Source organism: Aulonocara sp. 'chitande type north' Nkhata Bay, linkage group LG7 (assembly GCF_057382095.1).
Source record: "Aulonocara sp. 'chitande type north' Nkhata Bay isolate Kocher_YH1m ecotype deep benthic linkage group LG7, A_spYH_male_GT1.1, whole genome shotgun sequence".
NCBI lineage: Eukaryota > Metazoa > Chordata > Actinopteri > Cichliformes > Cichlidae > Aulonocara > Aulonocara sp. 'chitande type north' Nkhata Bay.
Genome location: NC_141350.1, coordinates 59,444,037 through 59,469,098, shown reverse-complemented (window position 1 = coordinate 59,469,098; position 25,062 = coordinate 59,444,037). Strand labels below are relative to the sequence as shown.

Below are 25,062 nucleotides of genomic sequence, written 5' to 3'. Positions count from 1 at the left end.
GCATCCTGTAATGATAACGATTTCAAAGATGTGGCTAAAAGACATTTAAATCTTTGCACAGTCACAGCTGTTCACTGAGCCTTTGGTATAAATTTTTTCTCAAAACATTTATTTTGGAAACATAATTTAAAAAAAAAAAACCCAAAAAAACCCAATCATGAGTGAGTGAGAGATTACTGAAGGATACGTTCTTGCTCCTGGTGATTTGTCAGGACATGTTCCACCTGAGCCATAATGGAGCTCTGCATGGTTTCAATCTGTCCCCGCAGTTCAGTTAACTCCCTCTGCTGGCTACGCAACAGCATCATCAACTCGTCCTGTACTTCTGCATTAAACTTTTAAAGATGAGGAGAAAAGCTGAATTAAAAGAATCCAAGAATGAGAAACCAAAGAGCTGCTGAAACAAACAACATGTTATCAAATAGTAATAATTTACAAGACATTATCAGTAACAATCAACTTTCTAAAATTAAAAATAAAATAAAATAATGCACTTACTGCACATAAAGGCATGACACATCTAACCAACATAAAAAAGGAAATTTTTCTTTTAGGAATTTACCTGACCAGAATCCATTTGCCTGGACTGTGATGACTCACTGTAAACATGAGAAACAATGTTTAACTAAGTACTCAATACTACTTATAGCACACTTAATACTACATTAATGCATAAAAATCAATTTGTTTCATTTACCTAAACTCCTTATTTTCTGACGTTTATTAGTTTTAAGAACTTTATTATAAAATAATATTTGGCTTAAATTAAATGCAATAATGCTAAAGACGACAAATAACTCAATCCTGCTACTTGATGTAGACATGAAAAAAAAGCATCAGTCTACCTGTAATTCAGTGTGAGTAATCACTTTCTTTTGCTAGTCAACACCCTATAAAATGCTCATACACTGGTCAAGTCTAGACCAATGTAGACGCAAGACATGCAGGAAAAAAAAAGGGTACACTTTGCAGCTACACGATCGGGCATGACGTGTAGCTGCCAAAAGTTTGATCTGTTGTCCCCCATACCACATTTTGACTGGCTCTGGTTTACTAATTCAACATTTGAGTCCCTCACTAAAAAGTGTGGCCTAAAGAAATGTGCTGATCTATGAAAACATCCTTACCAAAACCCCAAAATGAATGTAAGTCATAACTCAATTAACAGCAACAGCTTTAATAGTTTCTGGGATAAAAAAGGGAATACACAGACTACAAGATCATGTCTACAAATTTTAGTAGTCCACTGAATTTTACTATGTTTACTTAAGTGAGAGAGTTAGATAAACTGTATTCAAAAATTTTCTGGCTCTCTTGTGACATATGTGACGCAGATGTAAATATGTGTGCGTGTGAAATTTAGCTTTAAACCCTGTTGATCTGTGCTCTGAATCTGTACGGTTTTTAAGATATATGGAGATTATTTTTAGATTAATGCTTCCAAACTGATGATTCTGTTAAAGCCATTAGCTGACTACAGATGTGTGAAAGGTGTTCATAGTGAGACTAAACCCATTAGTCCTCTGATTTGATGCTGGGATGATTGAGCCATTTCCTATTTCCATATATACCTCATGAAGGTCGAACAAAGTGTTTTAATTTCACCAAACTATGATCAAAAAGCAAGATAGTTTGCAGCGGCGCCATCTAATTACTTACTAATCTAAGGGTTCTCTTCGTTGTTTTCCTTTTTATTAGTTTCTGAAAACAGCAACATCTTGATGCTCAAAGTATAAACAAACCTGTCGTCTTTCTTGATCTTTCTCTTTGGCTTTGGCGATCCTCGTGGTGAGGTTTTCCAATCATTCACCGGTAGTCTATGTGAAGATCGAGAACCACAGTTTCCAGAGGATGACGCCAGACTGGCCACCTCATCATCAGGGTCACTGAGTCATACACAACACAGAAATGTAGACAGTAAGTCAGCTGCTGTAGCCTCTAAAGCAGAGTTTAGACCAGGGGTGGGCAATCTCAGTCCACGAGGGCCGGTGTCCCTGCAGGTTTTAGATGTGTCCTCGAACCAACACAGCTGATTTAAATGGCTAAATTAGCTCCTCAACATGTCCTGAAGTTCTCCAGAGTCCTGGTAACGAACTAATCATGTGATTCAGGTGTGTTGACCCAAGGTGAGATCTAAAACCTACAGGGACACCGGCCCTCGTGGACTGAGATTGCCCACCCCTGGTTTAGACCACTTGTTGTGGAATCAGCTGAAAAAAAAGTCAATAAAATCAAACCATTGCTGCGCCTTGAATGTGCAGCGCTTTATCATGAGTTTGTTGCTCATGATAAAGTCCATTCTATTGCCTGTTTCATTTGCATAAACAAATAGATGGTGGGTTAATGTATGTTACCTCTGCTCGGCTCCAGCGTCCTGACTGTCATTCTGTGGCAGGTGATATGAGCGTCGATGGTAAGGTGAGCTCAAGTGTCTGTCCTGTGACTCCTCTCTTGAACTGCAGCAGGCATATGAGACAAACACACCAATACTTAAATTAATAAAAAAATAAATAAAAATCTTCACAATGCCATTTTCATTGCAACATAGCATGACAACCTGATGTGTACGTGAAACTACCTGAACAAAAACCAGGGGTTCTGAATGTTTTATACACAGAGAAATCAAAACAGGCTTGTGAAATGTTTCACACAGGATGGGGGTTCAAGTATTTATATGTTAGATTACACACCAGTCAACAAGTCCGTTGTCCCTGAGACTGTTCCTGGTTTCTCTGGTGATATCTGGAGCAGCTGGCCATGGTGTGTGGCTAACGTTGCCATCTGAGGACCCTCCTCCTATCACAGGATTTTCCTGTGATAGCGCATTCTCAAGCAGAGATGGTGTGTGACTCAGTCTGGACTCAGACTCTGCTGCCCCACCCACAGGCCCTTCTGCACCTCCAAGTTCAAGGGCCAACAAGCTGTAACACAATATATATTGGCTTATGTAATTTAGAGAGCATTTCTGGACTGGGAAAATAAAATATAAAGCCAACACAAATGTACATACATTAAAACAAGAAAGTGAAATGAAACTGCAGAATCAGAATCAACAGTAATTATGGTTATGTAAGGTTATGGAATAAGCAAGCTGTCAAACTGGTGACATGTACAATGTTTTCCCATTACAAACACATTACCATTTACCATATCGCTTGCACAGTGATCTTAACTTTGACATTATTACCATTGAAACAAAAAGAAAGAGCTGAGGTTGCGTTGCACAAATGATAACACTTAAGTGGATTCAAAATAGTTTTAAATGTTTCCACAACTTTTTGTTGTCTCTGTATCATTACAACATCCACACAGCTCTGACTCCACTGACATATAACCAAAGCTAATCTAACATTACGCACATTAGCCAATCAATGTCCTAACTAAAACATTTCTTATAGTATAATAAATGCCATCAAAAAATAAAAGCAGGGTTGCACAGATGCAGGCAGTGCAGAAACATCCCCCTGCAGCCAACGACAGAACAGTTAGCATCTGCTGCAGGGAGTTATCAAGAGCAGCCCTAGTGAGGAAATAGAACTGGTCAGGGGCTGCTTATATCTGAATTTGATGTCACAAATGGCTGCAAACATGAGTGGCTCATTGAGAGAAATTGTAGGATTCATGTGGAAAAGAAAATATACAAGGAGATTGTCTTTTCTCACACCCTGTGCTCTAAAACAGTGAGGAAGATGGTTTTACATAATGTGCTACTACCCTAATCAAATGGAGTAGTAAACATAAAAAGTGTCAAACTTTAGTTTAAGTGGATCATAAAATCTCAACACTATTATTTCTGCATGCTTTTTAATACTCCTAATCGCTTTTTAATTTACATACCCGCTGTTGCTGGCTGAGCGTGGTGAGGTTAACAAGTGCAGTGCAGAGGCGGCAGAGGCCATGCTGTCTGTCTGGAGGGCAGAAAGAGGCAAGGGATCCAAGCTGGACACTAGTCCACGCTGAAGCTGCAGGGTCTGAGAGGCGATCTCTGGCATGTCCTGGGACATGGCTGTGGATGCTGAGGAGATGACGTCAGGGGAGCGGGCTCTAGTTGGAGATGCCAAAAGTGGCAGGAGTGGAGGATCTAGAACCTGAGAGCTGTCGAGTACCAGAGGACCACTAGGGGTTGCCAAAGCCTGGATATGGAGAATAAGAGTTTATTAAAATAAGTCATGTCATGAAGAAAAGGGCAAGGTTAGTTGAAGTAGGAGAGTGGTTTAGATCATACCTGCAGGCTCTCGAGTCCGGGAAGTAGCACAGTGGAAGCAGCTCTTGGGCTGCTGGTGGAGGCAGAGAGTGGCAGCCCAGTACTGCTGTTGTCAGCCCTGTTAGGACTCTGACTTGCATCCTCCATAGCTCTGAAAAACAAGCATACATATTCCCAAATGTAACCAAAACCAAAACAGTAGGGAATTATTTGTATTCAGCTGTTAGAGATAAATGGAGTCTTTAAAGTAAACAAAAGATAACAGAGGCTTATTTTTTATAATTAACAACTGGAGATAGAAAACAACCCAAAATCATTTGTCTTCATCCCTGGCTTATTTGAAATAAGTACAAATCTAAAAACTCCACATCCTGGTAAACATAATCTGTAAGAACAGCATTCACCAACCCAAACTGCATGTTATAAGGACACAGATGATAAAATATCATTTGTGATATCATCTTCACACTTTCATATACTAAAATTTTCCGTTTTCAAATGAATATATAGAGAATTCTTAATTCCATACCTGTTTGTTGAGTCAGAGTTGCTGCTTATAGCTGTCACAATGGTCAGACTGCTGGCACTGCTCCCCGGAGATGCTGGTACCTGAAAGGATGACAAAAAGATGATCTTCAGGCAGAAAATATGATAGAAGGTTTGGATAATCACTGTTCAGTGTTTATAAATCGGTTTAACTGAAGCGCATTGCAGATAAGTTGGGTGTTTCACATCTGAACCCCATTCGCAATGATTATATTTATCCAATATTTTATTGACTTTATTCAACTGGGACTGTAGAAGGCTGGGAGACGGTGGAGGGGTGTCCCTTGACTGGGTAACTGGTCCATCAAGGGGCTAACACAGTGTAACATTCAAACCTACAGCTAATTTGGACTCACCAGTTAACCCAACATGCATATCTTGAGACTATGGAAGAAAACCAGAGCATCCATAAAAGCAAAGAGCTAATAAGGAACAATTTGTCCTTTTGTATGTTATCAGCTTTTCTTTCAGTGCATAACTAGTCCTATTTAGTTTGCACTAGTGTGTATTAACAGGGTGTTGAGTGCTGTTGCCAACTATAGATCAATATGTGGGCGAAGGTGCTGTAACGGTTTTGGTCGTTCTGTAAACTTCAGAAATTTTTTAGACTCATCAATTTTCTTCTCATCAATCTACACAGAATATTCATAAAGAATGAACAAATACAAGCTTTTTTAATACAAATTAACATAACTAATCTATATTACAAAACTTGCAATTAATATCCAATGCCCAAAGATGGTTATCAATTGTCTTTGAGATGGTTCCTCAAACTGACTGGAACCCACTGGTACCTAACTACATTCAACACCTATGAGTTTAAAACTTATAGCTCACAGAACCAAGCTGTGTGGTTGAGAACAAAGGTGTGTCAGGGCAAAGACTCAAGAAGATTTGCTGTTGTCATTGCTGCCAAAGGTGCTTTAATCAATTATGAAGTGAAAGGTTTTAATAGATTTCACTTCATAAAAACGAACTGAAAGGTATTAATTTGCAATAATACTTTTGCAAATGTAATACTTAAACATTTTTTGTATCTTGTGGAGTATTAGGTCTAGTTAGATGAGGTAAAAAGAATGGAAAAGGTTTGAAAACTTTCTGACTACAGCGTAAGGATAAGTTCATACTGAAGTGCTCGGTGTCATGAAGGCATCAGGAGTCATCAGCTTGGGCATCACTCCGCTGCCGGTGCCTGAATTTGACAGGAAGTCTGAGGGAGCAGGAAGTGATGGGATCTTCCTTAGATCAGTCTGTGAGCCACTTCCTGAATCCTTGTCAGAGCTTTGATCAGTGAGATGATCTGAAAACCCAGCTGGAGACATAAAAAGTGAAATTACTTCCATTTTGTGGCAGAATTTGATCTAAAATAAATAATTTTTAAATGATGTATAAGCAGATATAAATAAATTTGATTTCAAAACTAAAGTAAATTATTTATGAGAGAAGACTAGAGGTGGACCAAATGTGGAGTAATCATACAAGTTGCCTTATTTTCATTGAATTCGTCCCTCTCAGCATAAATACTAAATCCTGTCAGTTAAAGAAACTGCTATCTTACCCAGACCATCCTGAGAATCTGAATGAGGAAGGAAGGCCGCAGAGTTGGAACCAGCATTGGGCTGAAACCAAATCTGAACATCCTGCAAACTCCTGCAAACATATAAATGTAGAGACATTAAACAAAATTACTAATAATTACTGATACTGCCATATCATACCATGTGTAAAACGAGCAGCAAGCTGCCTCTGCATTGACGACTATAGTATCTTTACTCCAAATAGAAAATGGCACACTTGTCAGTCTTTCATTTGGGTTGACTGCTTTCAGAGGGTGGATGGGTACAGAGAGACGTGGTATACAGCACTGTTTTAACAAAGAACAATTACATGCTATATGTCCTGTCCTTCTACAGAAGCTTTCCAGTACAGTAGATTTTTCCACAGCACCGACCCAGTGTTGGAAAGAAATGTCAGCTCCAACACAAGAGACTGACACTAGTCACCAAGTACACAATAAGTGTGCACATCTGCAAGCAATTCCATGGAAATATACGGAGCTTGCTGACTGGATGAAAGGCTCCTTTACAGAAGAAATCCAATAAACTTGGCTGACAGCAGAATTATGAATATGTTAAACTGAGCGTGGTTGCCCATTCTATTCTATTTTCAAGAAAAAAATATTACAACACAACAATATTAGTGAGTCCTATAAGAAAGTTAATCACTGGTGTGTACTAGGAAAAAAAGCACATTTTGGTCATTCAGTGTGCATATAACTGACCGCCTGTAAACCAAGATGTCCTGTTAAAGCGTTAAGTTAAAGTGACACAATCTTAACACTTTTCACCAAAAAAAAAAAAAGGAAGAAAAGAAGAAAACTCACTTGGTGTGGACACAGTAGAGTTTAATCTGGATTCCAGATTTGGACTCTGTGGGTCCTTGAGGGCCCTCTGGAAAAGATACACATGAAAAACATGTGGCATTAATGAGGAACAAACATATTTAATTTCAACTTTGAAGATGGCTTAAAGCACAAAAAAAAAAAAACAATTCCAATGTGTGTGTGCACATGTCTATGCACATGCATGTGTCTATGTACCTGTTGTCATGCTTTCACTCTCCTCCTCAGCAGGAAGGACCTCAGTGTGCCGCAATCGACACTGGGTAACATCACGTACCCCAAAGCTGAGCACAGGGTGAGTCAGCAGGAACTCTGACACAGCTGTGAAATTTGCCTTTCCTTTCTCCAAGTCCTGTCGCAGCTCCATCACATATAAAACCTGCAACATCAGCCAAGTATGAAACTAAGCTTAGGAGGAAGTGGTAACATGGGTAGCCAAGAAAGTGGCATTATTCAGGGACTTTCACAAACAGAGCAGGTTTCCTTGTACACTTGATGCGTGGTCTTTGATCAGTGTGTCTAGAAAGGTAGTTAATTCAGGATTTGTATCTTTTGTATTGATGAAGTGTGCCAATTAATTTACACAAAGTGATAGAAAAGTGAGCACTTTAAAAAGGGGGTTGCACAATATGATTTCTCACAATGATTACTTGCTTAAAACCTATTTTAAAACATTTGTGCTAACCTTCCTTTGCACATCAGTGAGGATCAGATACTCAGCAGAGAGGTCCAGGCTGGCCTTGAGGCTTGGCAGAGTCGATGAGTTTAATGGATCAGGGGAGAACCTTTAAGAGAAAAGTACTGTGAAATTAGTATCTTTGTATGCTGTCCTTAAACAAATGGTTTCAGCTAAAATATCAACAACAGTCATCACCAAATGTCTTCAGTACAAGAATCATTTTACTTTGGGACTAATAAAAACCCCTTTTGTGGGCCTTTCCTGGGAGACATTTTTTTGCTTTTACAGAGCATTACTGTTAGACCAGGTTTGTACACCAAGGCCAACCAGCCAGATACTGGTTTGGAATAATGTTTCCCTTAAGACGTGAGCTTTTTTTTGACCATGTCCTGATTTCTTTAAGGTGTACTGGAGGTGTGCTGAGGTACTGAGGGTGCAAGCAGAAAAAAAAAAAAAAAAGAACTCACAGCTGTTCACGTTACATTTACTAACTATTCTTATACATGCTTTCTGCCATCCCATGCTACATTTATAATAACGGTTGAGAAAAATATAAAATGACTAAAAAATAATTAGTGCTTTCAGCGTTAATTTTGTTAAAATGACGTTAACGACATAACTGCATTAACGCAGCAAATCTCCGTTAGCGAGTTAATGCGGCTCCCCCCGTGCGAGGGGCTGCGCGGCACTAACGCGTTAACGAGCTAACATTAACATCATTTTAACAAAATTAACGCTGGCAGCACTAAAAAATGTATTTCAAATAATAGACACCTGATGGTTTGTAAACAGGTCCAGGAAACAGTGCACCACATCTTCAACTCCTGGTTTTGGTCAGCTCCAGTTATCAGAAATCGCCAGAAAGGAACCCTGTAATGAAAAGTAAAAGGGGACAGAATTGTCAATGAGAAGAAAAAAGACATAGAGATGCACTTGAATAAAAACCCACCAGGACAGCCTGTGATAAATTTGCACTTTGAGTTTGTGTGTGCAGACTCACTCGGGATCCTGCCTCTTGTGGTTGTCACAGAAAAGAAGACAGGAGAGAGGACGTCCTCCATGAGGCCGCAATTCATGAAGACATCTATTTTTAAGGAAAAATGCAAAAGTGAATAAAGGGCAGAGGTGGGAAAACCACATAGAAGAAAAGGAAAAAACAAAGTGGTAAACCATTTAAGAATTAATTAATTGGTTTGCTTACCTGGGTTTGTCTTGCCCGCCTTCTATGTATATCTGCCAGAACTTGATGTATCCATCATGGCTGGCTGTGGCTAACACGGTTCCATCTGGAGAGAGTGCGCCTTCACTGACTCTCTGGATAAACCAAAATTAAACAATGTTCATAGTCAATAATGCAACAATTCTCAGGAAACGTGAGACCTTAAGTACATTAGTTCCAGACATTTTGTTGTACAAACCAAGACAATGAAATGTGTCATGTTTATTTCAGAGTTTTTCATATGAAAATGAAGTCCCACCTGGGTATGCCCCTTGACTGCGATGAGGCCCTCCTTTACTTCTGTGGCATCAACAGGCCAGCTGCTGTTGTTGGCTCTCAAGGCCTCCAGATCCCATACCTCAGCCTAGAAAAGGGGAAACAGTAAAATTAGAGATGAAACATTTCTGCTTTTTCTGCAAGTGTTTTGTGTTTTAGCTGAGACACAGGATTGTATTGCTCTGTCAGCTAAAAATCAGTGAATGAACAACGACATCATTATTCCTCTGTGGGCAACATCACACTACTTTTTAATGTATGTAAATCTATATATATTTATCAAATTTATAACAATGTCCTAGTGTAGGCAACTGAGTACTCAAAGTTTTATTCTATTTCAAAGTTCATTGGCTTTTCATCCAGCTCAGACAAACATATCTGTGTCAAACATTTATACCCTGTCTTCATGTAGAAGAGCCAAAGTTTGACTGGCATCATCCTGGTTCTCCTCATTGTCATCCTGGATGAATGGACACCAGATGAGGCGACGATGGGAATTCAGTGGAGTGTTTTCTGGCCGTCGGATATGAACTACTATCTGATCTCTATATAAAACATGGGTTAAGGAAAATGGGAGACAAGAATAGTTTTGGAATTCCTTCTGTAACTGTGACAAAAGCAGAGGTGAAGATCAGTGTAATCTTTAACTTGCTAGTTTAGAAGCAAACAGAGGTAACTAGGTAGTGAAGATACAGCCTTCATTGGCAGTATCCACACACACACAGACACACACACGCATTCAGTTTCTCCTACATTCAGGATACAGTATCTTGTTGGCAGTGTAGGTGAGCTGCCAGACCATCAGGTTGCCCGCTTCATCTACACAACCTAACAGAGATGAATCAAGGTGGGCGAAAGCCAGATCTGTGACGGCCCCGGTGAATCCCTTCAGTAAGGAACGCTCACCAAACTCCAAACTGAGGACACGAACCATAGCATGATTGTTGGCTCCTGAGGGGAAAAAAATGCCCAAAGATAAACCAAGGAGCCTTTGTTATTATAGCATTGAATACACAGCAAATCCATTGAACAATGTTGTAAACAACCATAGTATAAATAAAAGTTTAATAAGTGGTATGAGCAACATTTTCAGCCCTTTAAAGTGATGGACTACAATGCATAGTAATTCTGGTGGAACATATGAAACAGCTCAACTGAGCCTTGAGATCAGACCGTTCATAGTTTCCCATTATGCACTTACAGAACGTAACTGCCTTTATGCAGCAACATGAATTATCAAAGAGCTGATTAGCTAAAACAAAATTTATTTTTTTTAAAATGACACAGAAAAGGAGAAGAATTGTTTTTTCTGCACAGCAAAGGACATCCTTAGATCTGTCAGACCAGGGAGGGGAAAAAAATTTATCTTTAGTCTTTATGCTGTGAAAAATTTCTAAATTGTGTGTGCACACCACTCCCAGAAAAACCAAGAGTAGATTGGAAAGCAAAAAGAAAAACATGCAAGAAACAACATCGGGGATCAGCAACAGAGACCAATTACTTTAACCAGACCACAACCAGATCACTGTCAAGCAGTGTGGGTACAGGGGAGACTGATGCTGAGGAAACCATTTATAAGGACAAACAATTTGGCAGCTAAAATTAAATTTTAAAATGAACATGCACAGAAGGATTTTTGGAGATTTCGAGTGCATACTCCTTCATAGTAGACCTTTACGCCTTCATAGGAATAAAGGTAGGTCTGTTCAGTCAAACCAGACAGAATATCAGATTCCTCTGAAAGTAAAGTTTAATATTCTGTCTGAAGTAGTCTGAAGTATACAGAAGGATTTTGAATGCAAACTTATAAAGAAATCACACGAAATGTTCAACCTCCAACCAAAGAATATCTTGTGAAGACTTCACAGAGCGCTTCAAAAAATCCAATCAAAGAGCAACTTTGGGATTCATTACTTCAAAATGAGCTTGGATACTAAATTAAAAGCTCTGCAACCTGGAACAAAGAAGAAACCTGTGTGTGTGTGTGTGTGTGTGTGTGTGTAATATATACATTATCATTATTTATATTTATTTTATTTATTTATTTATTTTTTTTTGGGGGGGGGGGGGGGGGGGGGGGGGACTGCGCATACAGTGCTTTAAATTGGGTCTGTATTCTAAAGCCACATACAATAATGTTATATCCTAAATGTCTGTGGTAGAAGCTCGTGTTGGATTATTATACCCCTCTTGAGTTTAAAGATGATTATGATGATTAACTTTTAGGAGCTGAAGCCACTCAAAAACACTGTACCTCTGATGGCGTAGGCCAGGAAGGCATTGGACACAGCTATCAGTCTGCCGTAATAATACTTGTGCTCCCAGTCGTACTTAGCAACAGGCTGAATCTTCACCTGAAAGAATCACAAAAAAAACATTGAAAACAGATGAGTAACCTCTGAACAAAGTTAATAAGGAATTAAAAACTGACAAGGCAAAGAACCTCAAAAGCTGAAGAAAGTCTAAATGATGCTTTAGATGATCTGTGTTTTTATAACTGTACAATTCCATTTTCCATCATATCATTTTCTCAAATTATGTGAAAACCATATCATTTGATAATGATATGACATTTTATGAAATGTTATAAAAAGAGAATAGGAGACTATAGTGCTCATAAAAATTAGTTCAGATATCTTTAGATAAATACTGTAGCTTATCACTTGTAAAAAAGAAAAAACAAAAAAAACAAAACACCATGTTGAGTCATCACAGATACAGGCTCAGATAAAAATAACAGCCACAGTCAGAAGTACTGACTGTCTCCAAATTTCTCATTTGTTCTCTTCACCAGAGCTGCCAGGTTGTAGCTGATGATTTGGTTTCTTACCTTGTTGCTGCCTCGAGCCTTGCTGTTGATGCTAGAGTCTTGGCTTGCCACAATCTCCACATTGTTAGAAGTAATTGGAATACAGGTAGAGCCATCATCACCAGAAAGGCAGCTGAAATTGCAGCACATTGATTCAGTTAAAAAAATAAAACAAAACAAACAAACAAAAAACTCAAAAGTCCTTATAAATATGACACCACTAAGCAGGTTAAATGAGAAACTCACATTATCTGAATCTCCTGAGCACTGCTGAGATCTGTGGAGATGGGTCTTGTCGATTCTGACATGGTTGACCGGTCAGTGCTCCCCAGAAGGCCTGTTCCCAATAGCCCATTCAGCTCTCCATTAAAAGATGGCTTTCTACCACTTTCACTTGAATTTCCATCTGAGAAAGACAATGAAAGTAGGAGATCCAGCAGCTGCAAAGAGCTTGTGTTTGTTCTGGGTCTTCCTTACCAGCTTACTTTTGACTCATCTCAGAGCCTGACACAATCATGTCACTGATGCACAATTGTACAGTGATTTTAGACTTTGCAACAAAACAATGAGTCACATGCAGTCTCATAGTGATACACACAATATTCATTACAACGTGTAGGACAATATTTTTTTAACCTATATTTTCAATGGCGATCTATTAGGCTCATTTCCAGCACATATTTTTCTGAGGATTTAAGGCACTCTAAAATTATGCTTATTTATCTTATACAGAGCCTTGATGCAGACCCTCACTTTATTTGTCTGAGAAAAAGGCTGTTTAAGAAACCTTCCCCTCATTTTAAGGCAATGTTCTTATGATTGGCAGCTCCTCTCAAACAGAAGAATTAACAGCAGGCAAATGGGGTTTGTGTGCTCACAACAAGACGTGTGTCTGATATTACCATATTAAAAATATCCATTCCTACTGACATCATACAAAGCCTAAAGCAGACAAAACTTTCCACATGTAGATTAAACTGAGTCTTAGTAAAGAAAAGTTAAACCAAAAGAAATGTTTAATCTAGGACTGGATTTAAAGCATCCCTGGGAAACAGAGCCTAAAGTTTTAGACAAACAAAGAATTCAGGTCGTAGTATGTTATGTATTTAATACTTCTGATTCTCCACGGTTTATAAGCATTTACTAATGAAAAAGGCAGCAAAGTAAAGAGACGTTAAGGCGTAATATATGCTCCTTTTCCATTCTGGTGTTACTTCAAAGTGTGCCGAAACGGTCAACAAGTAGTGTACTGGTCTGAGAGTCCAATTTCTACACCTACCCCCAACATAAAATACTATGACGTAAAGATAATTAAGGCTAACACAGGTGCAAGATACTGAGTTCCTAAAATCAGCATGTCTTCTTCACACTACATGATAAAGTTGCCATGCAATACATCGCAAGTGAGACAAACAAACACACGTGAATTGGTGTTCCCAAATTAGTAAAGTAAGTCCACCCTTCTGCGCAGTTTGTGGGGGCTTGTTCACACCAGTTAAATGCCTCACATTAATTAAGGACAAAGGTATAACCACTTTTATGGCTTCGAAGTAAAAACAGCAAGTTAATTTCTACTAGACGAAATATTTACCTAAGACACGCTTTTTTACACCAAAAAAACAGATATACACATACGCTAAGCTCCTAACCGAGCTAACACTGAGGATGATAAAATACTTTACGACGCAGTTAGCACTCCAACATTACGACGACCCGATACACTTTCGCGGCTCCGCGGAAATTAGTGTTAAAACTGATTCAGTGTGATTCAACTGTGTTTTCACGCAAAAGCTGCAGTTGACCCTGACTTCGTTTCAACACAACTAAGCGACACACATCACGCTGGCTAAGTTATTTATTTAGCTAGCCAGCTAACTAGCATTCAACTAGCTTCTGCGGCCTAAACCAGCGCAGGCGCTTTCGCTCACGGCCCCCACTTACCGGTGCTGTTCCCGGGGCGGTCGAGCTTGAGGATGTCCCGAAGATGCTGGGTTGCACCCTCGATGTCTATATTAGTATTGGACGCCATGGGTGAGGGAAAGGGGAGCTCGGGTTTGTTCAGGGGGAAAGGATGAATTTTGTTTCCTGCGATGCTGCTGTCACTGTTCACCCCGAGCAACCGTCTAAACTTCCGTTTCGTCCGCGCAATGGATTCCGACTTGTCATTGTGTCAGGTCAATGGTTCCCACCTCGAACGCTACTGACGTTCATTTTTTCCACGAGAAGACACCAGTCACTAACTTTGTTAGATATTTGAGTTGAATTATTATTATTGTCCTTATGAATTTTTTGTTAGTTTTATCAACGGCGTCGTACATGTCTCCTTTTAGCAGCTGTTTTTGGTTTGGTTTTGTGTTGTGACATAACGCTTTTGATCATATCAGACCAGCAGGCGGCAGCTAATAAAACCTTTATGGTCCCTAAATGTCAAAATGAGCAATAAATGTATGCATGACATTGTGAGAATGACTGAAAGAGGGTTTCTCGCTGAGGCTCTCTGGTGTTACAGAATCTGTCTCTTTAACTCAGGGTGTACTAAACATCATAATCTCACAATGAGACATTTCCTCAGATGACCGATAATTTCAAATTATATCTATAATTTCGTTGGGCTGGTCTTAAAACGAACCAGGGTCGTGCTAAATTTGTTTTTACAATTCCTAGTGTTGTTTTTAAACATCCTTCCAAATTTAACTGAATTTTGCTAGTTTGGTTAATTGGTTATTTCTTGGTAGTAAAAACATACCGTCATTTAGACTGTGCAGACTTTAAATACATGGTTTGAAATGTGAATTTACACTGAAACGACATGGTCCCCTTTTAAAAACAAAGTCATAAAATGATGGACACTGAGCATCTAGCTGACCTTCTATTAATCATCTAAACAAGAAAAAAAACAGCCTAAGGACAAAACTAATATTAACATTTACGAAAAGTTTATAATTAAAGAGGCACCACAGCATGATATGGAAAGACAAGGTCACACCATTAAGAAAAAAAGTCCAGGTTTTATTGTGTATCGTGGCTGTAGTCCATGTTTAACTGCCAGATGTGTGTGAAAGAGAGAGAAGAGAGAGAGAAAATAAGCGGGGTCAGAGCAAAACACAGCAATGTCAACCTTTGTCATCCATGAGCAAATGAATCATGGCAAAGTTAACAGTTGTGTAAAGGAAGATAAAACTCTATTTAACACACTAAGGCGAGCTAATGTAAACACACAAGTGGCATCTAAAAACAAATATGTGAAAAGGAAACTGAAGAAGCCATCTTTGAACCTGAACATGGGACTACAAACCAGTCAACAACAGTGCTAACAGAACTGAGTTGACAGCAGTGGAGTCAACAGTAGAGTAGAATGGGTTAGAGTAGAGTAAAGAGGAGAGCAGAGCGGAGTTAATGGCATCGGTCAGCTGTTTGTCCTTCGGGTGGCTTGAGTATTGTAATGAGGGGGTTCCCAGCATCATGCAGATCAGCAGAGTGGCAGACAGGGGCGTTTGATTGGTCAGCCGGCTCTCAGCAAAGAAACACGTTGCAGTTCTACAGGCTGGGCTGGTCTGAAAACCCGTCTGGATGAGGTTCAGTGATTGACATCTAGAATCTGGTGTTTGCTTGTTTGTCAACACAGGCGTGAATGAAACAGCCGGGAGGGAGGGATGAGTGCTCTCTCTTCTCCTCCCTCCATACTTCACACAGTGACCTTCACTATGGCTGCCCCTGCCCGCCAAAGTGGAGACGCAGGTTAACCGAAATTGTGAATGGCCAGCCTGAACATGTCATTGGTGCACACCCATGCATCGTTAATGTTCTTCAGGATGAAACTCTGATGGAAACCCATAATGGGGTCTTCATCTGCCTGCAAACACACACACAGATGTCAAAGCTGTTATTGATTGAGGCTAGTTCATCAAAGGTACACATTTAGAGTAAAGAACACCTGCTACAACAAAATTATACTGTTATTCGTATTGGTTTTTATTGAACTGGATGCCTCCGTTTCATACTGTCAGACACAGCAGAAATAGAATAAAATAGAATTCAACTTTATTGTCATTGCACATGCACAGGTACAGGGCAACGAAATGCAGTTTGCATCCATCTAGAAGTGCTTTAGTGATATAGATATATTACAATATATATTAGCAATAGTATAGATATGTAAGTATATTACAGAAATACACCAATGGAACAGTAAAATCGGTACAGTGTATGGTGATCAGTAAATACTCCTACAAATATCACTTTAAGAAACATTTTTGAGTAGGTAGAAACGATTTTTCAGAATGTAAACAGAGACTCTGTTCACAGGAAAGCTAGCTTTGCCTTAAAAATTTCAACAGTTCTTTCTAGTGTGGTGTGTACCCAGTCATCTAGATACTTGTTACTGACTAATGAGGCCAACAGAAATACCAGTCATCAAAATTATTGTGATTTTAATAATCTATAGCCACAGTTAACATCTGGGTCTAGGATATGTCAGAAGTGTACATCTATTCACGTCTCTCTCCATTTCATATGCATGTCTGTGTCAAAGTAACCTGCCATATAATCACTCGCCTGAAGCAATGCAGGTATGCATACCCGCAAAAGAAGGCTGCCGGTGCTAGCACTGCTAACATTAACCACACTTTGCAAACTATCCTAAAAATCTATTTTTGTATTTTTTACCATGAGGTATAAAGTGTGAACTATGGAAAGTTTAAATCTCGAATGGAACCATAAGCCTTCCCCCTTGCTGATCATTGCTTCCTGATCCAAGCAGATTTAAAGAAATGTAAATGCCTTAAATGTATTTAAAGAATAGACAACCTGTTGTTGCCTTTCTAGGCTTTGTTGTTTGTGTGACTGGTATTTTACCAAGTTAAACCAGACTATTGTCATACAGCAACTGAGATAAAGTCAGTGTGTTTTGTTCATTTTTCGCTAGTGGAGTCAAGAGGCCTGTACCTCAAGCAGTTTTCCAGGTAATATCAGGGTTAACCCTGGATTTCTTTGTACAGTGAGGGCTGTAAGCTCCTTACCAGTGTATATCACCATACTATGTCCAAACATTCTGAAAAATCAGTTCTCCTAAAAGCAGTGTCACCATGCTGGAAGATTTCACAAACCTCAATGAGTAGATAGGAGAGTTAAAAAAAATTTATTAATCTCTTTTAAAATGGCATCTAAAGTTAATCTTTTCTTGATAAGCCTAAGTAATGAATTTTAGGTTAGACCCAACTTTATTCTTTGATCTTTTTTGTGACCTGTAAGCAATTTTAAAACTATTTTATTGCTCCATAAGCATTAATATATGATCTACACCTATATGCATTTGATGACCTTATATCAAATTTACACATAGATTAAGCCTACATTTGAATTCAATTTCTGTTTTTCCTATATAATTTTTTACTCTGACTGTTCCGTTTATAGAATACAAACTGCCCTTTAAAATATTAATTTAATTAAATACTCAATTATGATCCATCAGATCATCCCATGTCTTAATAATAAAGTTGTAATATTGATGGGTTTGGTAATTTGCACAGGGTGTATTTTTGTCATCATTCTTTCATGGCTTCAAATAACAAACAATAACAAAACTTTATTAATATAGCTGCAGTCTTCCAGTTTTATTGACTAAAGCACTTAAAGCTCATACATTGATTCTTCCTCTTTAACGCTAAACTACTGTACAGTGCTTTTCCTCTCAAAGCACTGTTTTGCTGTTACTTTCAGTCTGTGATATGTATTTAACCTCTTCATATTTTTCCCCATATTATATTTTATTTTATTTATTTATTTATTTTTAAATCAGACACTCTGCTGTCAGTACACTTAATCCATAATTGTGTCTGATCAAATGCTGCCAACACCATCCTATTCAAGTAATTACAGTCTAAATTGGTAAACACTGTGTTAATAGCCCAGCTTTCTGTGATCAGTCATCCTTACTGCCATTGTTAGGGTAAGTGAATCCAGATAACACAAAGATACCCTGGGCGTGTAGATATGCTAAATACAGCTTAAAAATAAGAAAAATTACCAAATTTCCCATCACCCGAAGAACTGAAAATCCTATAAAATACTTTAGATCAAAGTGTCCCCACAATTATGGCTAACATAATTATTAACTTTGATCTCTCTCTCTCACACACACACACACACACACACACACACACACACACACACACACACACTCACTCACTCACTCACTCACTCACTCACTCACTCACTCACTCACTCACTCACTCACTCAGAGGAAAAATTAAATGTTGAGGGAGGACTATAAATTGAGCACAAATTGTGCAAGGAGTGATTTATAACCAGCAGAGAGGTACTGGGTGTGTATTTCTGAGTTTATGTGGTTTTATGCGCTTCAGTGCCAGTAAACTTAGCTGGCTTTCTGTTAGCCATGTGCATTGGTTTGCTTCTGTCCTACATCCGACACTCATTTTAACACAGCTGAACTCACAGTAAATTTTTTCTCATTTAAAAATATCTGTTATTGTTGTCGGACAACAGAAAAACTAAAACACAGACACTGACATGCACTGTTAAAGACTGAGCTCTTTAGGGAGTAAATTAGTTATACTAGAGGCATATATCATGGCTAAAACAAACAAACAAAAATCAGAATTGTATTTTGGACCAAAACTTGAAATATACATTTAGGGGACATCTGGAACTATATTAATATTTCTTGAAGTGGCCTTTATAATCTGAACTGAATGCGGTAAATGGTTTCAAATTACTCTTAGGGATACTATATGTAATATTTGTATGGACAATGTTTCACTTCAACAATTAAATATTCCTCAATTTTTACTTTTCTGAGCGCTTTCTTACTTTTAGACTTATCGACAAGTCTCATTTCTTCTCCTTAAGAAAAAGAAGAGAGAGAAAAAAAAAGATCCGTAGTTTGAACCCAGTTCAGCTGAAGAGAATGAAGAAAACTGACTGGGGTACCACCAACTGCCAACATGATGGGAACAAAAAGTCAGTTGAAAGTTACGTTATCATTTACTGGATTAACATTTTTGCCTAAAAAGTGCTTCAAATCCAGTTTCTACATTAAACACACACACGCTCACACACTAAAATCTTTCTCATCATGTTCAACCTATAAATTGTAGTTTTAAATTAAGAAGCACTGATCAGATCCTGGAAGAATAAGGGAAACAACCTCATTTACTGTATAGCTCAATGTGTGACAATTTAGCTGTAAAACAGTGAATCCTGTCACGCTCCATTCAATGACATCATGATAGTGCTACTTACTTTAAGCTGTCCTACAACCATACTCAAGATGCAGCTGTCTGGAGTTGGCTGATGGTCCTGCGCCGTTATACTATGCGCTATTTTCTGAAATGGGAGACTCTGGTCCAAACAGATAATGAAAATACACAAGAGAAAGATTAATACAGGTATATCAGGCAGTGAAAACATTTACTTAAGATGTGTCTGAAGTATTCCAAACTATTTTGATATAAATGTTACATATAGAGATTTGATAATCACTACAGCTGTGTACATTAGCCATCTTCTTTTAATGATCACATATCACAGTTTAACCTGGTTTCTAGTGTGCATGAGCTTACACTGCCACTACACATCTCACTTAAGCCACTAACCACCTGTTGCATGCATGTGACCTCTGTATAAGACAATAGGTTAGCAAATGTACTCACAGCGAGTTTCTCGACAATTGCTCTTTTTCCCTGGTACTGCTGTCCTTCCCACGTAAGGCATGATGCATCGATCTGTGTAGACAGTGGGAAAGAGTGATCAGCACAAAAGTGGAAGAGGATGTAATGTGCAGATGAAAACCCACATCATGACTCAGCAGATTCCTTAAACATCATCAATTAGACACTGACATGTACAGTTTAAAATCACAGATTGTTACAACCAACGTAATTATTTTGTCAGGGTTTTTGGGCTGCGTTGATGTTAAAAAGTGCCTTATGTAAATGCTTTGATTCATAAAACGGAACCTGCACAATCATTTTAATAAGTAGGTTTGTTTAATGACTTTTCCTTTTTGAGACCTTTTTTTCCCCAAATCAGGAATGTGAACACAGCACATAGAAAAAGACTCATTTTCCTACTCATTAAATCACTCATAGAATGAGTGCCCTGAGGGCCATATAATGACACAGGGCTAAAGCTAGGGGTTACTCAATGTTCTGATTATTGAATAATACCCGTACAATGTATAGACAAGACTGCTTATTTTTGTTTCAAGACAGATTTTATTATATACAAACCAATTTCATCATAAAAATAAAAACATTTTCAACAGAAGCTCCACACATTTGAAAAGATGGAGTCAAAGAACACAAAATGTGACAGTTTCTGTCAACTAAACTAAGAACTTATTGACAAGCTGTTTACCTTTGTGCTTTTGGCAGCACTTTGTAATTATATAATCACAAGTTCTCAACTATAGAGGGAAAAAAAATTCAATCCAAAGATCCATGGCTTGCAAATGTGCATGGTATATGCGAGTGAAAACAACATGCTTCCAAATAATAATCATCATGACCACAAGCATCATCACAACTTCAGGAGTAAGTCTGACAATGCAAGGCTGATGTCTAGACCTGCTCGATTATCAAAATCCAGATATATTCTGGTCAATATTGGACAATTATTCACTGGCTCTAGAAACTTTTACACCTTTATGTTTTAAAATGCTTCCTAACAGTGAATTCCCTTAAACTGGAAATGTATTTCATGTGTGCATATTAAAAAAAAGTGAACTAAACAAAACATGCTACTACGTAGACAGGAGGGATTTGGGGTAAAAATCAACACAAAAACGAAGGACTTTTTAGAAAACACTATTCTTTTCATTAACCATGTTTTCTGAATCAGTCTTGTCGCATTGTTTAGAACTAAATGACAGCAAAACTGAGGCTATTTTATTCAGCCCCCCCAGCCCCACAAACATCTTCATTGAGTTACTTGTTCATTTATCCAGATATGTCGATGCTGTCATTAAAAATCTTGGTGCTTTAATTTCCTTAACTTTTAACAATCAAATCAGGAATTCTGTCAAAAGCTGCTTGACAACATTCACCAACTGAGAACCACCACTAAACGAAAACTAGTTTTGTATCTAAAGAACTAAAGCGTTATCCATGCCTTTATCACCTCTCAGCTGGACTACTGCAATTCCCTGTGTGTAGGATTGCCCAATTGCACTTTCTTTCATTTACAGATGGTTCAAAGCGCAGCTGCTCATCTCATAAGAGTGAGCAAAGCTGTTTTAGCTAAGCTGCCCTGGCAACCTGCAAAGTTTTAAATATATTTAAACATTATTTGTTTTAAAGCCCTCTGTGGATTAGCTCAACAAATATATTACAGATCTTTTAACTCCACATCACGTCACTGAGGTCATCATCACAATAACTTCTCTTGGTGTCCTTTTCTCACATAAAAACTAAAAACGACCAAAACTTTGCAAATATTGCCCCTGGGCTCTCGAACTGTCTGCCACTTCTATTTATTTATTTTTTAACTGTTGTCTGACATATTTCTCAATTATAATTTTTAATATGTTCCCTGTCTGTTATGCAAGCTGTGTTTGTAATTGTAAAACACTTTAAAATGTGCCATATACATAAAGTGACCTGACTGGACAATACCTAAATCATTAGGATTATACACTCAAAATTAAGGAAAGTGAGATTATTACAGCAAAAGTTTACTCATAAACACCTACATAAGACAAGTCCAACTCACATATATAGATCCCAGTTGTGATCTGTCAGAGTCAAACATCTGATAGTAGTGCTGCACAAAGCTGGATCCTATCTGCTCCCACAAAGGCTGGTCCACCATCCTGAATCACCCTGCAACTCACACTGAGCGTGTGGGAGAGAGCGAATCAGACAAACGTAATGAGATAAGAAAAGGGGCAATTCATAGAAAAAACAACAACAACAGCACCACCACCAGCAGCAGCCTCCCACTTATATCAAAACTAATTTATAGTCACCAGATGTCAACATAAGCTTCAGATTTCTGAAAAAACTCTTGGACAGCCCTCACTACCATAATTCAAGACAGTATTCTGGGATGTTTTATAGAATCAAGCTCTTAAAGCAGCAAACAGTACAATAAACTGTACAGTACACACACTGTTTTGATTTCTGTTTTTTTTTTTTTTTTTTAAAGAAAAATATGTTTTTAACTAAAGACTCCAAAAAAAAAATAGCATATAGATCCCATTTCATTGAGAAAAATAAATGTTAAAATTACTTAAGCCAAAGTATATTTTACTGCAACGGATCCCTCCGCTCGGGTGACACTGACAGCCCAAGTCATGTGCTCCCACATAACGATACACGGCTGCTACTGGAACAATCCGAGCGCTCTGCACATTAGCAGTAGACTGCGAGCAGCATACCCCGAATTGCGACCACACATAAGTTGTTCAGGGCCCCCGTAAATATAGTCAGAAGTAAAGGGGGATTGAGGAAATATGAGCAAGTAACGTTAATGTACGGAAAAGCTAATTTTTAACTACTTAACTCTAGCTAACTAGCTGCTGCTAGCTTGTGTCATGTTTGCTAATGTTGACTCAGCCTGTGCTAGCACAGACAGTTCACATACGTAGCATGTCTCCTCGCCAGCCAATGTTAGGCGTCAGATAAATTATATTTCCGGGCGTTAGCTGATCGGCCAGCTGGTAGTGGCCTGTTCACCAGTTGCTAAAAATACCCCGTCTGCTTTGAGTGTTCATACCTCTTGCGGGCCCGCGCGTACAGCTCTGGAACACCGAAGCAGCTACTCTACATAGGCGTGTCCACCGTTAGCCCCAAACCGGCCAATAGCAACCGATTTAACAACTTATACCGCCTCGGGCTTTTTCGAATGTCAGATTAAACTAGTGCTTTTTGTTTTCGAGCATGTTTCCATTCACTATTTTGTAAGCGGGCACCATAAAAACTAGTAATAAAAACTTACCTCTTACGCCGAGGCCGGCTGCACGATCGCACAGTGCAATGTCTGCTCCGCTACGAGGGTACGTACAAAAAGCCGTAAAAGGCCCGATGCATTATGGGGATTGTAGTATGCTCAATTTTCTTGTCTGTCGCCTTTTACATAATACAGCCACATTCTGATACATACTATATTCAGAAGTGTGTCATGTCATTTATGATTGTGTAAACTGCTTGCTTTTATGTTGCTTTTATTATTCTACTGTGTACAGTGTCTTTGAGTGTTCTGAAAGGCGCTTTCAAATAAAATGTATTATGATTATTATTATGATTATTATTATGATTATTATTATTATGTCCAAATCACACGTTTTGATGATTTCTGAAGTGAAAAAAACAAGAAAAACCCATGGAGTAAGAGACAATAAAAATGGTAAGTCAAAAATGGTTTTATTTTATTTGATGTACAAAGATTAAATGTGCTACAGTCACGACTGTCCAGCAAGAACACTTACATTACATTACATTTGCTTTTAAAATTACATCAAATTGCAGCACAAAACAGATTTAGTCATTTGTAACTTGTGCCTTCATTGTTCTCTTAGGTTAGGTTGCTGAGTCCACCAGACTGAGAAAAAAGGCATAAGCAAGGCTTTTTACCCAAACACGATTTATTTCTGCAGTCAACAGCAGTAAAGGCCACCGCAAATAGATCCACAAACCGACACACCCTGGTTTGGTGAAAAACATCAATTCAATTCAAAATTTATTTGTATAGCACATTTAAAAACAACAGAGTTGACCAAAGTGCTTCACAATCGGTTAAAAACAAGTGTTTTTAACCGATTGTGATAGAGAAACAAATATAAATAAATTAGAAACAAATACAGGTAAATAAGAAGACAGTGAATTAACAATAAAAACATAAAACAGGCCTGATGGTACTCATACTGAACTTGAATTAAAAGCCAAAGTAAAAAAGTGAGTTTTAGATGCGATTTAAAAGACTGAATAGACGAAGTACGAATCTCCTCTGGCAGATTATTCCAGAGTCTGGGTGCTGCTACTGCGAAGGCCCGATCTCTATGCTTCAATTGAGACCTTGGTTGTGCTAAGAGCATCTGGCTAGAAGATCTCAGTGCTCTTTGGGAGTCATACATGTTGAGGAGTTCGTTGAAATAACTAGGCGTCATATTATTTAAAACTTTAAAAGTAAGTACACGAATCTTAAAATCAATACGATATTTTACAGGGAGCCAGTATAAATTTGCTAAAACTGGAGTGATGTGTTCCTACATTCTAACACCTGTTAAAAGACGTGCAGCAGCATTTTGGACTAACTGCAAGCGATGAAGAGGTGAGTGTTGAAGACCCAAATAGAGAGAATTGCAGTAGTCCAGTCTAGAGGTGATGAAGGCATGAATAAGTGTTTCTAGGTCTCTTAGGAAGATAAGGCTTAGCTTTGGCAATTTCACGTAACTGATAAAAACTTGTTTTCACAACTGTGGACACTTGCTTCTCTAATTTAGAGGAGCTATCTAAAAACACTCTGAGATTCCTTACAGTGTGAGAAAGATGAGAAGCAAGAGGACTGAGGGTATCAGTTAACTTGTTCAAAGGGGCATGAGTTCCAAAAACCATAACTTCAGTCATATTTTCATTTAGTGTAAGAAAATTCTGTGTTAACCAGTCTTTAACATCATGTAAACAGTTAAGCAAAGGCTGCAGTGGGACAAAGACACCCAGTTTCAAAGGGAAGTAAATTTGGATGTCATGAGCATAACAATGAAAGGGAATGTTGTATTTCCTAAAAATAGATCCCAAAGGCAGCATGTATAAGGAGAACAGAGTTGGACCCAAAACAGACCCCTGTGGCACACCACAACACATAGGGGCGGAGGAAGAGGAGTATTGCCCAATTTTAATAGAAAATGACCTCTTCGATAAATATGATTTAAAACAAGATAAAACCGTGCCTTTTAGACCAACTACGTGTT

At 38.4% G+C, this 25,062-nt stretch overlaps 2 protein-coding genes across 3 annotated transcripts in view; both read right to left on the bottom strand.

The window, feature by feature from the left end:
• edc4 (enhancer of mRNA decapping 4) overlaps nucleotides 1-14,291 on the bottom strand; it is a 29,109-nt gene extending 14,818 nt beyond the window's left edge. Inside the window, exons 1-23 of the mRNA XM_086301699.1 lie at nucleotides 14,076-14,291; nucleotides 12,381-12,540; nucleotides 12,156-12,267; nucleotides 11,580-11,679; nucleotides 10,090-10,276; nucleotides 9,723-9,870; nucleotides 9,309-9,413; nucleotides 9,032-9,144; nucleotides 8,831-8,914; nucleotides 8,605-8,700; nucleotides 7,837-7,936; nucleotides 7,350-7,530; nucleotides 7,134-7,200; nucleotides 6,309-6,400; nucleotides 5,878-6,062; nucleotides 4,734-4,813; nucleotides 4,226-4,355; nucleotides 3,838-4,133; nucleotides 2,691-2,921; nucleotides 2,355-2,456; nucleotides 1,743-1,886; nucleotides 563-599; nucleotides 188-335 (exon numbers count right to left, since the gene is read on the bottom strand). Of these exons, the coding sequence (XP_086157825.1) occupies nucleotides 188-335; nucleotides 563-599; nucleotides 1,743-1,886; nucleotides 2,355-2,456; nucleotides 2,691-2,921; nucleotides 3,838-4,133; nucleotides 4,226-4,355; nucleotides 4,734-4,813; nucleotides 5,878-6,062; nucleotides 6,309-6,400; nucleotides 7,134-7,200; nucleotides 7,350-7,530; nucleotides 7,837-7,936; nucleotides 8,605-8,700; nucleotides 8,831-8,914; nucleotides 9,032-9,144; nucleotides 9,309-9,413; nucleotides 9,723-9,870; nucleotides 10,090-10,276; nucleotides 11,580-11,679; nucleotides 12,156-12,267; nucleotides 12,381-12,540; nucleotides 14,076-14,163 (2,986 nt within the window). The 5' untranslated portion in view covers nucleotides 14,164-14,291. The remainder of the gene's footprint in view (nucleotides 1-187; nucleotides 336-562; nucleotides 600-1,742; nucleotides 1,887-2,354; nucleotides 2,457-2,690; nucleotides 2,922-3,837; nucleotides 4,134-4,225; nucleotides 4,356-4,733; nucleotides 4,814-5,877; nucleotides 6,063-6,308; nucleotides 6,401-7,133; nucleotides 7,201-7,349; nucleotides 7,531-7,836; nucleotides 7,937-8,604; nucleotides 8,701-8,830; nucleotides 8,915-9,031; nucleotides 9,145-9,308; nucleotides 9,414-9,722; nucleotides 9,871-10,089; nucleotides 10,277-11,579; nucleotides 11,680-12,155; nucleotides 12,268-12,380; nucleotides 12,541-14,075) is intronic.
• Nucleotides 14,292-15,122: 831 nt separating this feature from the next.
• Nucleotides 15,123-23,196, bottom strand: nutf2 (nuclear transport factor 2). 2 transcript variants are annotated; one of them, XM_086301700.1, is made up of 5 exons: nucleotides 23,091-23,196; nucleotides 21,864-21,985; nucleotides 19,805-19,876; nucleotides 19,395-19,493; nucleotides 15,123-15,987 (listed from the first exon to the last, which is right to left on the bottom strand). In XM_086301700.1, the coding sequence occupies exons 2-5, from the start codon at nucleotides 21,960-21,962 to the stop codon at nucleotides 15,874-15,876; spliced, it is 384 nt and encodes a 127-aa protein (XP_086157826.1). In that variant the 5' UTR covers nucleotides 21,963-21,985; nucleotides 23,091-23,196; the 3' UTR covers nucleotides 15,123-15,873. The 2 variants fall into 2 exon arrangements, with proteins under 2 accessions (XP_086157826.1, XP_086157827.1); XM_086301701.1 differs by lacking the exon at nucleotides 23,091-23,196 and adding an exon at nucleotides 22,869-22,960.
• Between the last annotated feature and the right edge of the window lie 1,866 nt (nucleotides 23,197-25,062).

What these genes read in the sequence shown, in the direction of transcription:
- nutf2 (XM_086301700.1), bottom strand. Translation starts at nt 21,962, where the DNA reads ATGGTGGACCAGCCTTTGTGGGAGCAGATAGGATCCAGCTTTGTGCAG. An exon ending in CACAACTGGGATCTATATAT is followed by an intron (nt 19,877 to 21,863) that starts GTGAGTTGGACT and finishes CTGTCTACACAG; the next exon opens with ATCGATGCATCATGCCTTAC. An exon ending in CAATTGTCGAGAAACTCGCT is followed by an intron (nt 19,494 to 19,804) that starts GTGAGTACATTT and finishes TGTTTGGACCAG; the next exon opens with AGTCTCCCATTTCAGAAAAT.